Source organism: Hippopotamus amphibius, chromosome 15 (genome assembly GCF_030028045.1).
Source record: "Hippopotamus amphibius kiboko isolate mHipAmp2 chromosome 15, mHipAmp2.hap2, whole genome shotgun sequence".
Taxonomy (NCBI): domain Eukaryota; kingdom Metazoa; phylum Chordata; class Mammalia; order Artiodactyla; family Hippopotamidae; genus Hippopotamus; species Hippopotamus amphibius.
The window spans coordinates 18,930,481-18,949,130 of NC_080200.1; the positions used below are offsets into that span (position 1 = coordinate 18,930,481).

The window sequence follows — 18,650 nt, forward strand, 5'->3', positions numbered from 1 at the left end:
ATATATCCAGACAAAAATATAATTCAGAAAGATATACACACCACTATATTCATAGTGGCACTATTAACAGTAGCCCAAACATGGAAGCAACCTAAATGCTCATTGACAGATGAATGGATAAAGAAGATATGGTAGATACATACAATGGAATACTGCACAGCTGTAAAAAAGCATGAAGTAATGCCATTTTCAAAAACGTGGATGGCCCTAGATATTATAATATTAAATGAAGTAAGTCAGAACAAGAAATACAGATACCATATGATATCACCTATAGGTGGAACCTAAAATATAACAAATCAGCTTAACTATGAGACAGAAACTGCCTCATAGACACAAAGAACAGACATGTGGTTGCCAAGTGGGATGGAGAGTAGGGGGCAGATGGATTGAGAGTATGGGATTAGCAGATGCAAGCTATTATATATAGAATGGATAAGCAAGGTCCCAAGGTATAGCACAAGGAACTATATTCATTATCCTGTGATAAACCATAATGGAAAAGAATATAAAAAAAGAATGTCCATATGTGTATAACTGAGTCATTTTGCTGTACAGCAGAGATTGGCACATTGTAAGTCAACTATAATTTAATATATATATATACACATATATAAAATAGTCTGTTTTACTCATAATGACTTTGACGGCATACAAATACCCTTCACTTTTGCTCCCCTCCACACATTTTCTATTTTTGACGTCACAGTCCTCATTTCTATATATGCTAAGTGAAATCTGTCATACTGACAGTGTCAATAACTGTATGATCTCACTCATAAGTGGAATTTTAAAAGCCCAAACTCATAGAAACAGACAGTAGGTAGGTGATAGCTGGGTGGTTGGTGGTGGGGAAACGAGAACATGTTGATCAAATTTACAAATTTTCAGTTAAAAGAGGAATAATTTCTAGGGATCTAACGTACAGCACGGTGACTAGTTAACAATACTATATTATTTCCTCAAATGTTTTTAGAAGAGTAAATATAAATGTTCCTATCACAAAATAAATGTTAATTATTTGTGGAAACGGAAGTTGTTGTAATAATTTTGAAATATATACGTGTATCAAATCATCGCACCGAACACTGTTATAAGCCAAATAATTTTAATATGCTTGAAAAATGTGTGGAAACACTTTGTAAGTCTAAAGAAAGTGTTCAGTTGTAAGGATTGTGCATATTATATGTGTGTGTACATTTGTATGCCTTTTTCAAATAAACACTCTCACACACATATTTGTACACAACCATGCACTTATTTATAGTCCCATATATAATATCAAATTGAGGAAAAGTTGGAGAGGATAGAAACAAAAATCATGAATTTTTTGAGTTTACATGAATTTGAAAGAATGTATAATTTTAGACAAAATATTTAAACTATAATGGGAGACCTTAAATTTAATAAGGACTTACTGTTGCTACATTAATAACTTAATGACCTCAGAATAAAAACCACATTGCCATTTGTGCAACGAGAAATTTGCTGTTCCAGTTAATGGGGTAGGATATCTCCAGATTGACTCTAATTTTCTTCTCCTACTTAGCATATGCTTTCAACACAAAATGCCATTACCCAAGGGAAGCTAAATGGATGAATTGAGAGGCTTAAACTTGGTTCCCTCAAATAAAATTGTATTGCATAAATGTCTGCCTTTGATTCCTATTGCTGCTGTAATAAATTACCACATAAATGCCTTTTAGAAAACAAAAACAAATTTATATCTTAAATTATGGAGAGTGGAATCCTAAAAAGGGTCTCACTGGGCTAAAATCAAGACATCACCCCCAGTTGTCATTTTCCACGAGTAAGTGTGGACATCGCTGACCAATTCATCTTTTCGCATTTCTTCTCAAAATTAACAGCACACATTTTTGACATCAAAGAATGAAACATCACTGTGCGCAGAGATGGACAGGCACAGAGGGAACATAGCTTTGTGACAACGGATGCAGAGACTAGAGTTATGCAGCTACAGGGCAGGGAATGCCAAGGGAACCCCTGGAAGCTGGGAGAGGAGCATGAGAAGATACTGCCTGCTGTCACCTTGATTTGGGACTTCTGGCCTCCAGAACTATGAAAGATTAAAGTCCTGATGTTTTATGCCAACCAGTTTTTGATACCGTGTGACAGCAACACTAGGAAATAAATACAGTGACCTTTAACTATACTTTCTACCACTCCTCAGCCTACCTGGCATTTTTACAGTGAGTCTTTATACAATGGACCTGCACATTCCTGCATTTTAAAACTCTGTGCTTTCCAGATCTATTCCTGATTTGAGCCAAAGGGTATGGGGCCTATATCTTGTTTAGCCAAATAAACCTCATCAAGATCAGGAAAAAAAAAAGATATCAGTAGGCCTGGGTTCCTACCAGATGCTCCACTGGACAACACATTTCCTTTCCTCTTATGAATTGTAAAGGGCACTTGCATTCTTTTGCTTAGGATTCATCTTCGATCTTCAAACCAGCAGCATGGAGTTTTCAAATATCTTTCTAACTCAACTTTCTTCCTCTCTTGTCCACATTTATGTACCAGCAATAGCTAACTGACACAATAATCAAATCAGAAAGACATGATGACCATTGTAATAACCTGATTCTACTTGTTCTAGTCATTTGTTTTGGTATTTCAAGATGAAATTCATGATTACTCTGTTATTCAAGTTTATTTCATATAAATGTGTTAATAAGTGACTCCTCTCATGTCCCTTATGCAGTCAAATGGAGATGCTTGAAGGACATGGATGTTTGCACAACACTTTTGACCCTAAATCACATACTTGAAAAGGAATCTGAAGTTTCCAGTCACTCATCCTTTGCTTAAAATGATGATGAAAAAAGGATGATATTGATAATGTTTATTCTCTGACCTTTAGTGGTTATGACAAAATCATAAACAGTAGGAAATATGTAATTTAGAGAAAAGAAAGGAACAACATTTTCTGGAAACATGGAGATTTTCAAACAGAAACAAGGCAGTAATTTAATTAAAAAAACATAACGTACTGCCAGTCCTTCAGCTCAATGAATACACCTTATGAATGAACTCTGATAATATGGTATTTCAGTGAGTAGGTGAACTGCATGAAAAAGACATATTTGCAGGGGAATAAATGTATGATTTAATATTTTGCTCCATCACACTTAAGGTCAACTCTACTCTAAGGCCATATGATATCAATCTATTTTTGCATATTTGTCTTGTGTAGATTCCACTTGAAGACACCAATTTTATTATCAGGTTTTGCCAGTGAGTAGACATAGTGGACATAGGAAGTACAGCAGAAAATGATCTTAATGAGTAGAAAAATATCCCTTGATCAATGATAACAACCAGTCTATTAAACTTTGGATTATCAGGCAGAGCAATTAAGGTAGTGATATGCAAAGAATTGATGTTCACAAAAGTGAAAAACTGTGATTTCACATTTTCCTCTGTTATAAACTTATAAATATCTCTGGATATTTACCAAAAGGAGTTTTTTTTCCCCCATGGTAGTAGTAAAACTCATGACTTCTTTTAATGAAACAAAATGTAGTAATGAAGAACAAATCTGACTCCACATTGCATCTGTTTCTTTTAACATTTGTATTCTGTTGCTTTTGCGGCAAGTTAAACACTAAAGGGATGCTGCCTACACCTTAAAGTATGCAAAATGGCCCATCTCCTGGACCCCTGCCTCTAATGTGTGAGTTTTAGTTAAAATAACTTTATTTAGCTCACAGGAAACATCCTGACAAGGTCTACCTCTAAATAGCTTCATGAAAGAAGAAATTACCACAGCCCTTCCACAGTCTGGCTGGAACCAGTAAATATTTGCAACAACCTGCCCCCTTTTTTACTTCACATACATACCTGCCCCTCTTTGCTCTATAAAAGAAACTAGCATCCAAACACAGGCAAGATGGTTCTTTGGGACACTAGTCCAATATCTTCTCAGTCTGCAGGCTTTCCAAATAAAGTCACTATTCCTCACCCCTAAAACTTTTCTCTAACTTTATTGGTCAATTGTCCAGTAAGCACCAAGGGCTTGGACTCAGCAACAAAAAGAAAAAATACTCAGTATGATATATCTTATTTGAGAATAAATTATTCTTAAGAGATCCATGTAGTCCCTTGAGATAAGTGGGAATTTCCAAATATTTCACGTACGAGATTGGGAATAGGATGGTGAGAGTAGGACAAAGAAAAAGGGGAAAATGTTGGATATCAGAGATATTACAAAATATAAAAGTGAGTTAAGTAAATTGTATAAATTTGAAATAGAAAAATACAAGAAAAATAAAAGAGCAATTTTCTACCTCTAATATCTGATCAAAGACAGACAACATTTCGCTCAGGCTTTGAGCTCTGCTATTACAGGCACTGATTGAGCCCTAGGAGAAATAAGACCTTTTAGACTTACCTTTCCAAAGAGCAATTTCAGACCCTGCTTTAACTCTTTATTACTCAAAGGGTATATGAAGGGCTTCAGCATGGGTGTGACCACACTGTACATCACCATTGCAATTGACTGTGAGCTGTGGTAGAAGCAGAGCTAAGATGCACTCCTAAGCCCATCCAATAAAATAAGGATACAACTGAGGGGTGAAATGCACAGATGGAAAATGCTTTATACTTCCCTCTAGCTAATGAGATTCTGCATATGGAGGAAACTATCTTAGAGTAAGAGTAAAAGATACCAGCTAGGGGACCACCAGCCAGGAAGACAGCTAAAATATACATCACCATCTTATTGAGAAAGGTGTCAGAATTGGCAAGTTGGATCATCTGATTGAGTTCAAAGAAAAAGTGAGGGATTTCTAAGACTGTGCAGAAGGACAGTTGCAACACCATTAAGCTTTTTAACAAGGAATGCAGGATGCTGATGATTCAGAACACTGGAACAAGCAGTCCACAGAGCCGGGGGTTCATGATGACTGTGCAGTGCGGAGAGTTACACATGGCCACAAACAGGTCATAGGACATCACAGTCAGGAGAAAGCTGTCCAATCCTGCAAACAGCATTAAAAAATACATCTGGATGATGCAGCCTTCATAGGTTATGACTTGGGCCTGGGTCTGATGTTCGGCAGCATCTTTTGGATGGTGGTGGAAGTGAAACACATGTCTACAAAGTACAGGTTGGAAAGTAAGGAGTACATGGATGTGTAGAGGTGGGAGTGTGAGCTCATGGTCATAATGATAAGCAGGTTTCCAAGTACAGTGTTCAGGTACATGGAAAGGAAAACACCAAATATGAGGGGCTGCAGTTCTGTATCCTCTGAAAACCCCAGAAGAAGAAATTCTGAAACTCCTGTTATGTTCTTGGTGCCATGTGGTGGAGGTGACTGCAAAGATATGGGAAAATAACACGACTAATTATCACACAAATGGAGATTTCTCATATAGTTGAAATGATACTTTTTATATTTTGCTATTAAAATATCAATTTCAATATTTAGTTCATGGATTTTCCAATGTGCATAGAGTTCTGAAAAGCTAAATGTCCTAAAATCTTGTCATGGAGAAAGACTATCATAAATAACACATATATATAGAAAGTCAGATGTGACAGATGCTATGTATGAAGAAAATGAAAGCAGGTATAAGGTTAAGAGTAAAGCGAGCATGCTATTTTTTACGGGTTCTCAGGCAAGACATGCAAACAGGGTCACATTTTAACAGAGACCTCAAGGAAGAGCAAGCAGGAGCCATGAACATGTTGGGAGAAATGTCTTCTGGGAGAACACCAGTGAAAAGTCCCTCAGGAAGGTGCTTATTTAAGATGTTCAGGTTTTTAAGAATGGACACCAATGTGGAGTGAGTAATAGGCAAGAGGGAGAGTGAGGAGAGATGGTGACAGAGGATGTTGAGGAACAAGGTGTTTTCCCTGCTGCCATTGAAACTTCAAATCTAAGATGTCACTCATCCACATTAAGTTCCTCTGATCTTTATGAATCTCTTCTCTAGTACTTTCTATTGATTATGTTCTAGTCTCTCTACATGAAAGTGACCTTGGAATATATCAGATCAGTACACCTCTCTCACATTTTTGGGTGAGAACTTTTGAACTAGTAGCAAGGGAGTACTCTGATTTTTTTTTTGGCAGATGTGAAGTGTTACAACATTTTAGGGAAAAATCTGAAGACAGATATAAATATTCAAAATACAGATATTTTTAAACTCAGGGTTCTCCACTCTTGGCATGATGGACATGCTGGGTTGGATCATTGTTTCTGGTGGGGTCTATCCCTGTGCTTTATCAGATGTTTAGAGCATCCCTGACTCTATGCAGCTCCTCCATGTATGGCAGTCAAAGAAGTCTCTGGCCATAGCTTGATGAACCCTGGGAAAAAATCATCCACAATCTGAGCTGCATTATCTCAAGATATTTTTTGTAATACCGATATAAAAGCAACTTAATCATAAAGAATATGAAAGAAAATCAAGATGAGACTAACATAAGCACACAGTAAAATGTTATACAGCCAAAAAAATAATGAACCATCTTTGTATTAATGATTGGAGGAATTTTTGAGTGAGAAGAAAAACTGGACAAAAGCCTGGAAAAATGCACTAAAACATAGAGAATATTTATGAGGTGTATAGGATTTTATTATTGCATTTGTATAAAAGTGCATGAGTATGTATGTGTGTATAATATAGAAAGACAAGTTTTAAAATAAACTAAGAAGATATGGACAAACTGTTAGTGGGAGTTAGATTAAGTAGTTTCAAAACAACAGCATGTAACAAAATGGAATAGAAATATACAAGTAAGTTATATAAATATATGAAATAGTAATAATTTAACAATGTCAACAAGGGTCATAATATAAAATTACATTACCAAAGACTTGGAAATAAAAGAATATAACAGAAGTGTTTTTAAAATGTAGCAAGAGGGACTTCCCTGGCAGTCCAGTGGCTAAGACTCTGCACTTCCATTGCAGGGGGCATGAGTTTAATCCCTGGTCAAGGAACTAATGATCCCACATGCTGTGTGGCACAGCCACATAAACAAACAAACAAACAAATAAATAAAATGAACAAAAATAAATAAAATATTTGGAAAAAGTACGACCTAAGTTATAATTTCATCATCTACGAAGATGTGTGGATTTCAATGTGCTTAAGAAAGACAAGGATGATCTTTAGTCAAATGGTGATGAAGAATGCCCTTCAAATGATGGTTAAATGTGATTCAACATTTTGAAATTGATCTAGTAACAACAGTTCAAAAATAATAATGAGGTAAAATGGATGTAAAACTTTTGGAAAAATGTATAAAAGGCAATTCAATAGCACTAAGTATGCAGAGCTTTCATTACTATTTTTGTTTAGAACAATGATCTGCAAATGAAGAATATTAAAATGACAGTTCTTTTCTTTCATAAAATAATGCAGTGGAGTAAACACAGTCTGAGAAATTGATAGACTTTGACCACACAAAATTATGTACACTCTTATTTCTCCTTAAATACATCTGTACATACATAACTAAAGGGCAAACAGCCAGTTTGTTGAAAAACTCCAATTTTTTGTTTGAAAGATTGCCATCAAAAACAGAACCAAAAATTCTCTGTTCCTACCATAGAAGAACAAAGAGCACACTACCTGAAATTTGCTAAAAGGAAAGATCTTACATCTTCTCAATATACACACACTAACACATAAAACAGTGACTTTTAGAGGTGATGGATACGTTAATTAGCTTGACTTGATGATCATTCCAGATTCATACACATATCAAAACATCAGGTTGTATACCTTAAATACCTACAATATTTATATCTCAAATATATCAATAAAGATGTTTTAATAAAGTGTTAAATCTTTATGTAAAAGGAGAAGTAACCCAATTTAAAAAAAAGCAAAGAACTCGTATAGATAATCTGAGGTAGAGAAAGTAAATGGCTAACAAAACTGTGGGAAGACATTCTGGAACCTTTTTGAAACATTGATGTGGGCCGAGCGATGGGATTCAGAATGTCCTGCTTGAGCAGTGGAGGAGCTGAGGGTGCGGGGCGTGGAGACTAATATCACCCTGTTTGGTCCTGAGGGATGGCTGGTTAGCCAAAGACGGGTAAGATTCCTCAGAGGAGGAACAACCTAAGACAGGCACAGCCGCAGAGGGGCCAACAGGGGTGGTGCATAGAGCCTTCCTTATATCACCGTGTTTGGCCCTGGAGGATGACTGGTTAGCCAGAGACGGGTAAGATTCCTCAAGGGAGGAACAACCTAAGACAGGCACAGTCGCAGAGGGGCCAACACGGGTGGGGCACAGACCCCCAATATCTGAGAGAGGTCTCCTGCCCCCAGGGCTGTTTTGCTCTCCACACCCAGCTCAAATCCACACCTGCTCAGCTCGGACCCAGGAAGTAAACAAAGATAATTGCCTCAGTCATGTGAGGCCTTTGATTGTTTATGAGTGTAACCTGAGAATGTTAGCCCATGAACTCAATAAAAGCAGCCTGGGATGAGTCAGCGGGGCTCTTGATCCGAGAGGTCTTGAGCCCCCCGGTCCCACTTTTCTCTTCAGTCTGTGTCTGTGTCTTCTTCAAGCTTGCGGCACCCGTCACTCACCTCGAGTCGCCGAGCTGGTCTCGGCACAAAACCACATACAGAGTTTGCCTCATGGGAAATTAAATAATTGCAAAGATATTAAAATGTTTCCATTTACATCACAGAAGACACTTTGAAATAGATGTCTCATATATTGTGAAATATGTGTTCTACTGTTGCAAGGATATATTTGCAAGCATTCCTTGATATGGATCTTTCTCATCTCACTATAAAAACATGGTCATATATGCCCCATCATAAAAATTGGAAAGAAATGTCTTTCTTTTATATCCCTCCATGGATAATGCCCCATTTCTCTACTCCAGTTAAAAAAAGTAAGCTACCTGGACATATGTTCTACAATTCCTGGAGGCACTTTATGCCTCTCACCCCTCTTCTAATTGGGCTTCCATTCCTATCACTTAAATGGCATCAGTGAACATCCCTTACTGAGTTCAATGGTCACTTTTCTTTTTTGCATAATAAAAATACATTGATATTTAACCAAGAAAGCAAATAACCACTGTGGTCTCTGGGATCTGGGCTAAGCAGAGTAGGATCCCAAATGACCTCCAGTAAGTTTTCTTGGATTTTATTCTCTCTGACCTTTTCCTGCAGTGTCTTTTGGGCTCTTGAACTCACCTGCATGGGACTTCTGAGAGGAAGGTCTCCTTATGGAAGTCTGAATCCCTTCCTGGATGGTTGATGATGAAGGCTGAAGCTCTGTTCCCAGACTAGACAGCAGGAATGTGTCAAGCATTGGCCCTTCAACAAGACATAGGAGTCCGAAAGTAAAAACTCTGTCTCATCCATGCCAAGGTGGTACAAGCTCAGGGACTTCAGCAGAGGATATGTTTACAACTCTCTACATCTGCTCATTGGGTACAATGCCTTCATTTTACAACAAGCTGTAAGCATGAGAATTCCCTGTGGGACTTCATCTGAACAGAAAGGAATTTTCCTGCTGAATCTCTCTTCATGGGATACCAGTTATAAGACAGGTGAATTCATTTTTTTTATTAATTCTCTATTAACTCTCTTGCTTTCCAGAGGTCTAAACTCCCCACAGCTTATCACACTCCTGAATTTAAATTATCTCCAACACATGAGGCTGGGCAACTGTCTTGAATAAGTCCCTTGGATCCTTAAAGCATTGACTTGTCATGGCTTCACTATCCACAAAACCCTTAGAAAATTTTTATTCCCCACTTATCAGAGGCATAACATTGTTCCTTTAAAGTAAAACTTTGGGCAGTGCACGCTTCGGCTTCCTGACTTTTGCTAAAACCATTAGGTATTTCAAACTTATATCTGAAGTTGAGAGCTGTCATTCTGCTCCTCATGATAAAATGTTTGTAAGTTAGGAGATGTATTTAGATATTTTCATGTACCATAACCTACCTTAGTACATTATAGGGATCATCTGATTTAATTTTTAGAGAAGTTCCTTCTGTGAGGTAGTACTAATATAATTCTTCCCTTCATTTCAAGAATGGGCCTGAGAGGCATTTAATGTTCCACTGAAAATTACAAACCTATTTTGAGATGAGGTCTTGAGTGGAATTATATCAGGATGACTCTCATTCTCAGACTTTGGGTTGTGGTTCTCAACCAGAAATTGTTTTCCTCATGGGGTTATTTGGCAATGCAAGGTAGGATGTTGCAAAACACTCACAATACACAGGATAACACTCAATGCAAATAATAATCCTGCCCAAAATATTAACACTGAGAAGGTGAAAAACAAAAACAAACAAACAAACAAAAACAATTACACCAGCACTTCTCCAAGTCCACTGTGCATACAAGTCACCAAGAGTTCTAATTCAGGGGAAATTCTGATTGAGTAGGTCTTTAGTTGGCCCTAGGACTCTCTGCTCCTAGCAAGGTCTGGTAGTGTGAAGCTGCAAGTCCTGGTCTGTGGGTCATACTCTGAGTAAAAAAACTCTGGTCCTGTGTTAGAGTCAGGTATAGGAAATTTTGGTGTTCTGTACCAAAACTAATTTTTGTATGTAATTTTGAATGGAAAGTGTTTCACTCACTGCAGAGACTGTGATAAATTCTGTTTCATTCTGTTATATAAGGGCTTTGAGTAACATTGAAAAATATATATCAGAAAAAGATTTTGTAGTGTGCAGAATATGGACCTCAAAAAGATGTTCACATCCTACTCCCCAAAACTTTTGAATATGTCAGATTACATAAATGGGAATAAAGCTAGTAGATAAAATAAACTTGCTAATCATTGACCTTAAAATGAGAAGTTTAGCTTGGATTACCCAGGTTGGTATAAAGTAATCTTAATTGTCCTCTAAATGTGGAGGACAGGGGAATAATTGGTATTAAGACAGAGATTTGAAGATGCTATGTTGCTGGCTTTGAAGATGGAGGAAAGACATGAGATAAGGAATGCAGGAGACCCCTAGAAAGTGATCTGGGAAGGCAACGCATTCTTCCCTAGAGTGTACACATGGATCTCAGTTTTCACAGAAATCTTGTATTCAGCCCAATGAGATAAATCTAGACTTCTGAGTTCTCAAAACTTCAATATTTTTAAGGCACTACTGTAGTAATTTGTTACAGCAGCAATAGAAATGTAGTACACACATTCAGTCAATAAAATATGGTTCACAAGGGTAGAGTTTAAGCTTCCCAATTCAGTCATTTAGTTTCCCCTGGATAAGGGTTATTTATTTTGAAGCCCCACTTTAATAGAAGATGAAAATGAGTGTTAATTTGGAGATATTTGATCACTAGTTTGTACATCGAATTCCTATTCTGTAAATATAAATGTGGTTCTGATTTTGAGGGCTAAATTAGCAAAATAATTGATATCAAAAGTAAGGTCACACATTTTACCTTAAATTTTTGTTTAAATTTCTCTATACCTTGAATTTCATGTTAATTCAAACATTCATTATTTTCATAGCTTTATCTTTCAAATTCCATAAAATTTTCTTTCAACAAAATAAATGGGATTACAGATGTGTCTGTATGTGCATATATGTGTATGAATATGTTTATTTGAAAGAATGTATGCAAACAATGCACACACACTTACCACTTACAGCTGAGTGCTTTTTTTCTTTTGATCTTTATTGGAGTACAAGAACTTTACACTGTAGTGCCAGTTTCCACTGTACAACAAAGCTATATTTATACATATATCCCCTCCCTCTTGAGCCTCCCTCCTACCCTCACTATCACACTCCTCTAGGTCATCACCATCATCTCCATGTGTTATGCAGTTGCTTCCCACTAGCTATTTATTTTACATTTGGTGGTGTATAAATGTCAATACTACTCTTTCACTTTATCCTAGCTTCTCCTTCCCCTCCTCCTCATGTCCTCAATTCTGTTCTCTACGTCTGCGTCTTTATTCTTCCTCTGCCACTGAGTTCATCAGTACCATTATTTTAGATTCCTTATATATGTGTTAGCATATGGTATTTGTTTTCCTCTTTCTTACTTACTTCTGCCCTGCATGATAGATTCTGGGTCTAACTACCTCACTACAAATAACTCAATTTCATTCCTTTTTATGGTTGAATAATATTCCATGATGTATATATGTATATATGACACATCATCTTTATCCATTCATCTGTTGATGGACACTTATGTTGTTTCCATGTCCTGGCTATTGTAAAAAGTGCTGCAATGAACATTGTGGTACATGTATTTTTTTAAATTATGGTTTTCTTCAGCTATATGCCCATTAGTGGGATTGCTGGGTCATATGTTAGTTCTATTTTTAGTTTTTTGAGGAACCTGCATACTGTTTTCCATAGTGGCTGTATCACTTTACAGTCCCACCAGCAGTGCTGGAGAGTTCCCTTTTCTCCACAGCCTCACCAGCATTTATTGTTTTTGGATGTTTTGGTAATCGCCAATCTAACTGATGTGACGTGATACCTCATTGTGGTTTTGACTTGCATTTCTCTAATGATTAGTGATGTTGAGCATCTTTTCATGTGTTTGTTGGTCATCTGTATGTCTTCTTTGTAGAAATGTCTGTTTAGGTCTTCCACCCATTTTTGGATAGGGTTGATGGTTTTTTTGATATTGAGCTGAATGAGCTGCTTATATATTTTGGAGATTAGTTTTTGTCCGTTGCTTCATTGGCAAATATTTTCTCTCACTCTGAGGGTTGTCTTTTCATCATATTTATAGTTTCCTTTGCTGTGCAAAAACTTTTGTTTCGTTAGGTCCCATTTATTTATTTATTTTTATTTCCTTTACTCTAGGAGGTGGGTTAAAAAAGATTTTGCTGTCATTAATGTCATAGAGTGTTCTGCCTATGTTTTCCTCTAAGAGTTTTATAGTGTCAGATCATACATTAAGAACTTTGATCCATTTTGAGTTTATTTTTATGTATGGTGTTAGGGAATGTTCTAAATTCATTCTTTAACAAGCGGCTGTTCAGTTTTCCCAGCACCACTTATTTGAAGGGGCTGTCTTTTCTCCATTGTATATTCTTCCCTCCTTTGTCAAAGATAAGGTGACCATATGTATCTGGGTTCATCTCTGGGCTTTCTGTACTGTTCCATTGATGTATATTTCTGTTTTTATGCCAATACCATAAGGTCTTGATTACTGTAGCTTTGTAGTATAGTCTGAAGTCAGGGAGCCTGATTCCTACAGCTTCATTTTTTCTTCTCAAGATTGCTTTGGCTATTCGGGGTCTTTTGGGTTTCCATATAAATTATATAATTTTTTGTTCTAGTTCTGTTAAAAGTGCCATTGGTAATTTGATAGGGATTGCATTGAATCTGTACATTGCTTTGGCTAGTATAGTCATTTTCACAACGTTGATTCTTCCAATCCAAGAGCGTGGTATATCTCTCCATCTCTTTGTATGTACTTTGATTTCTTTCTTCAGTGTCTTATAGTTTTCTGCATACAGGTCTTTTGCCTCCTTAGGTAGGTTTATGCCTCAGTATTTTATTCTTTTTGTTGCAATGGTAAGTTGGAGTATTTCCTTAATTTCCCTTTCTGATTTTTCATTGTTGGTGTATAGGAATACAAGAGATTTCTGTGCATTAATTTTGTATCCTGCAACTTTACCAAATTTTTTAAGTCTGGTAGTTTTCTGGTATCATCTTTAGGCTTTTCTATCTATAATATCATGTCATCTGCAAACAGTGACACTTTTACTTCTTCTTTTCCAATTTGGATTCCTTTTATTTCTTTTTCTTCTTGATTTGTCTGGCTAAAACTTTCAAAATTATGGTGAATAATAGTGGTGAGAGTGGGCACCCTTGTCTTGTTCCTGCTATTAAAGGAAATGCTTTCAGTTTTTCACCATGGCCTCTATTATGTTGAGGTAGGTTCCCTCTATGCCCACTTTCTGGAGAGTTTTTATCATAAGATATTGTTGACTTTTGTCAAAAGCTTTTTCTGCATCTACTGAGATAATCATATGGTTTTTATCCTTCAATTTTTTTAATACGGTGTGTCATATTGATTGATTTGCATATATTGTAGAATCATTGCATTCCTGGGATAAACCCAACTTGATCATGGTGTATGATCCATTTAATGTGCTGTTGGATTTTGTTTGCTAATATTTTGTTGAGGATTTTTGCATCTATATTCATCAGTGATATTGGCCTGTAATTTTCTTTTTTTGTGACATCTTTGTCTGGTTTTTGTATTGGAGTGATGGTTGCCTCTTAGAATGAATTTGGCAGTGTTCCTCCCTCTGCTATATTTTGGAAGAGTTTGAGAGGAATAGGTGTTAGCTCTTCTCTAAATGTTTGGTAGAATTCATCTGTGAAGCCATCAGTTTGTTAATATACTGTATGGCATTGATTGATTTGCATATATTGAAGAATGTTTGCATTCCTGGGATAAACACCAGTTGATCATGTTGTATGATCCTTTTAATGCGCTGTTGGATTCTGTTTGCTAGTATTTTGTTGAGTATTTTTGCATCTATATTCATTGGTAATAGTTATTCCAATGAGGTTCCTTGTTGGCTAAGCAGGGGTGTTTCTTAGAAAGTTAATGTTTGAGTATAAAATTGGTGATATTGCATCACATACTGGGGAGGAATTAACTGCTCTTGTGAGTCAGCATTTGATTATAATAATTGAGATTCCCGATCATAATGAGAACATATAATGGATTATATTTAAAATGTACATTTATTCCTCCTTTTATTATTAGACCAAGTTTAGAAAATACAATGATATTTCGTTTAGAGTAATGAAAGGATTCATGTGCAGGCAAGTACTGGAAGTTTTCAAACAGAAACAGGAAGATAATAAAAACATTTAAAACAAGTAATCAGCTCATTCAGTCCAATGCATAAACCCCTTTCACATGAACATCTATCTTCCATAATACAAAGGATAGATATATAGCATGGAAAGGAAATATTTTGCACAGTTATATAAAGTGTATTTCAAAATTTTCCTTCTTTATATTATACCTATTTATTATGTCAAACTATTAATTTGAGTTACTTTGGAGTCTGTACATGGAGACAAGTATTCTGTAATCTATTTTTGCCAGTAACTGTGGTAGGCATTGTGGACACAGAGCTGAAGAACAGAACAGGATCCTAACGAGGAGAATAAAATTCAATGACACATTACAAAACACTATATATGTGAAAGTCAAGAATATCAGGAAGAACATTTAAGTTGATAATATTCAACTGCATTACAGTAAAACAAAAGTGAAATCTGTGGTCTGAGATTTTCCAAGTTATAAACATGTAAATAGTCAATGGTGCCCAGAATAGTTTTTTTCTCATAGCAGCAATACAAGTCATGACCAGTAAAATATGTGTGCGTGTGTGTGTGTGTGTGTGTGTGTGTGTGTACATTGCTTGTGAATAAATTATTCTTAAGAAATCCTTCTAGGTCCCATTTATTTATTTTTTGTTTTTATTGTCATTACTCTAGGAGACATATAGAAAAAGATATTGCTGCAATTTATGTCAAAGAGTGTTCTGCCTTTGTTTTCTTCTAGGAGTTTTATAGTATCCAGTTTTACAAATAGATCTTTAATCCATTTTGAGTTTATTTTTATATGGTGTCAGAGAATGTTCTAATTTCATTCTTTTACATGTAGCTGTCTAGTTTTCCCAGAACCACTTATTGAAGAGAAAGTCTTTTCTTCATGGTATATTCTTGCCTTCTTTTTTGTAGATTAATTGACCATAGAGGTGTGGATTTATTTCTGAGCTTTCTATCCTGATCCATCAATAAATATTTCTTTTTTTCCACCAGTAACATACTGTTTTGACTACTGTAGCTTTGTAGTATAGTCTGAAATCAGGGATCCTGATTCCTCCAGCTCCATTTTTCTTTCTTAAGATTGCTTTGGCTCTTCAGGTTCTTTTGTGTTTACACACAAATTTTGAAACCTTTTGTTCTAGTTTTGTCAAAAATAGATTGCCTTGGGTAGTATAGTCATTTTAACAATATTGATTCTTCCAATCCAAGAACATGATATATCTTTCCATTTATAAGGAAAACATAAATAAAGTGAAAAGCAAATCTACAGAATGGGAATAAATATTTGCAAATGATACAACAAAGAAGAGATTAATTTACAACATATAGAAACAGCTCATAGAGTTCAATATAAAAAATAAAAAAATGGACAGTATATCTAAATAAACATTTTTTCCAAAGAAGACATACAGATACACAACAGACACATGAAAAAAGCCTCAACATTGTTAATTATTAGAGATGTAAATCACACCACTTAAAATGATCATCATCAAAAAGGCTACCAATAATAAATGCTGGAGAGGGTATGGAGAAAAAGGATCCCACCCCTGACGTTGGTGGGAATGTAAATTGGTACAATCACTATGGAGAAAAATATGGAGGTTTCTTAAGAAACTAAAAATAGTTAGCATATGACCCAGTGATCCCACTATTGGGCATATATCTGGAGAAAATTCTAATTTAAAAGAATACATGCACCCAATCTTTATAGTTGTACTATTTACAGTAGAAAGGATATGTAAGCAACCTAATGTCCATCACCAGACCAATGGATAAAGAGGATTGTGTGTGTGTGTGTGTGTGTGTGTGTGTGTGTGTGTATAATGGAATAGCACTCAGCCATTAAAAAAATGAAATAATGCCATTTGCAGCAACATAGGCAGATCAAGAGATTATCATATTAAACAAGCAGAGAAAGAAAAATATCTTATGATGTTACTTATATGTGGGATTTTAAAAAAAAGATACAAATGAACTTATGTGCAAAACAGAAATAAACCCACAGACATAGAAAACAAACTTATTGTTACCTACGAGAAAAGAGGGAAGAGGGTTAAATAATGAGGTTGGGATTAACATACACACTACCATATGTAAAATAGATTACCAACAAAGACTTACTATATAGCACAGGGAACTATACTCAATATTTTCAGATTACCCATAAGGGAAAAGAATCTGAATATATTTGTAAAACTGAGTCACTTTTCTGTACACCTAAAACTATCAACATTGTAAATCAACTGTACTTCAATAAAAAAAAAGCAGTCCTCCTAGTCATATGATAAATGGGAATTCCCCAAGAGAATAAATTTGAGAGAGTTGAAAAAAGCATAAATGTGAAAACATTTTAGATATGAGGGAGCTCACAAAGCTTAATGAAGTGAGTTACATTAATTGTAGGGAGGAGTTGAAGTCAAATAAATGAAAATTGCAAGAAATAAATAGAAGGAACAAGTTCTACTACCACAACATTGTCAAAGAATTTAATCAAATTTTGCAAATTCTGGTTCTGAGGCTTTGAACACTTCAATTATGTGTCCTTTCTCAGCTGAAGACAAGTGACCCTTTTCTAGGTGAAATTCTAAAGAAAGTTTTCAGAGTCCTCTTTATATTTTTGTTCCTCAGACTGTAGATGAAAGGGTTCAGCATGGGTGTGACCACAGTGTACATCACTGAGGTGATTGCACTTGAATGTGAGCTGTGAGTAGCAGCAGAACTAAGGTACACTCCTAGGACTGAAAAATAAAATAAGGAGACAACTGAGAGGTGAGATGCACAGGTGGAAAATGCTTTATACTTCCCCTGAACTGATGAGATTCTACATATGGAAGAAGTTATCTTAGAATATGAGTAAAGGATCCCAGCAAAGGCACCACCACCCAGTAGGACAGCTGCAAAATATATAACCATATCATTAAGAAATTTGTCAGAACAGGCAAGTTGGATAAACAACTTGAGTTCACAGTAATAGTGAGGGATTTTAACCGCTCCACAGAAGGACAGATTTAAGGCTGTTAAGGTGTGTAACAAGGAAATCAGGACGCTTATGATCCAGCTAGCCAGAACTAGAATTCCACAGAGTTTGGGGTTCATGATGACTGTGTAGTGCAGGGGGTGGCAGATCGCCACAAAGCGGTCATATGCCATCACAGACAGGAGCAAGTTGTCCAATCCTACAAACAACATGAAAAAAAACATCTGGATGATGCAGCCTTGATAGGTTATTACTTTGTTCTCTGTTTGTATGTTCTTCAGCATCTTTGGGATGGTGGTGGAGATGAAACAGATGTCTACAAAGGACAGGTTGGAGAGGAAGAAGTACATGGGAGTGTGGAGGTATGAGTTTGAGCTGACAGCCAGGATAATGAGCAGGTTTCCAAACACAGTGATCAGGTACATGGAGAGGAAAAGCCCAAATATGATAGGCTGCAGTTCTGGTTTTTCTGAAAGTCCCAGAAGAAGAAATTCTGTAACTTCTGTTGTGTTTCCTGGAGCCATGTGTTAGAGGTGACTATGAGGAATGGGGAAAATAGCATGATTATTTTTACACAAAATAACATTGGTCACACTGATGCAATGCTACCATATATTTTGCTATAAAATATAATATGGATATTTTATTCATGCATTTTATCTTTTCTAGGGAATTTCCTGTGTCATCTTTAATTTTGCACACTTGTCTCACTCTTGGCTTTCCCCAAGAAAAGTTACAGAATTTCTTCTTCTGGGACTTTCAGAAAAATACTCTCATGTATTCCACAGTTTGAACAAGAAATTCTCTCATTCATTTGGGGAATATAAATAGAGTTGGGCAATGTTCCAGGTACTATCTAGGCAAGA

General features: G+C 36.0%; 1 protein-coding gene across 1 annotated transcript; it reads right to left on the bottom strand.

The window, feature by feature from the left end:
- Positions 1–17,354: 17,354 nt before the first annotated feature.
- Positions 17,355–18,308, bottom strand: LOC130836295 (olfactory receptor 7A10-like). Its single transcript, XM_057708356.1, has one exon. It carries the CDS (start codon positions 18,306–18,308, stop codon positions 17,355–17,357), a length of 954 nt encoding a protein of 317 aa, XP_057564339.1.
- Between the last annotated feature and the right edge of the window lie 342 nt (positions 18,309–18,650).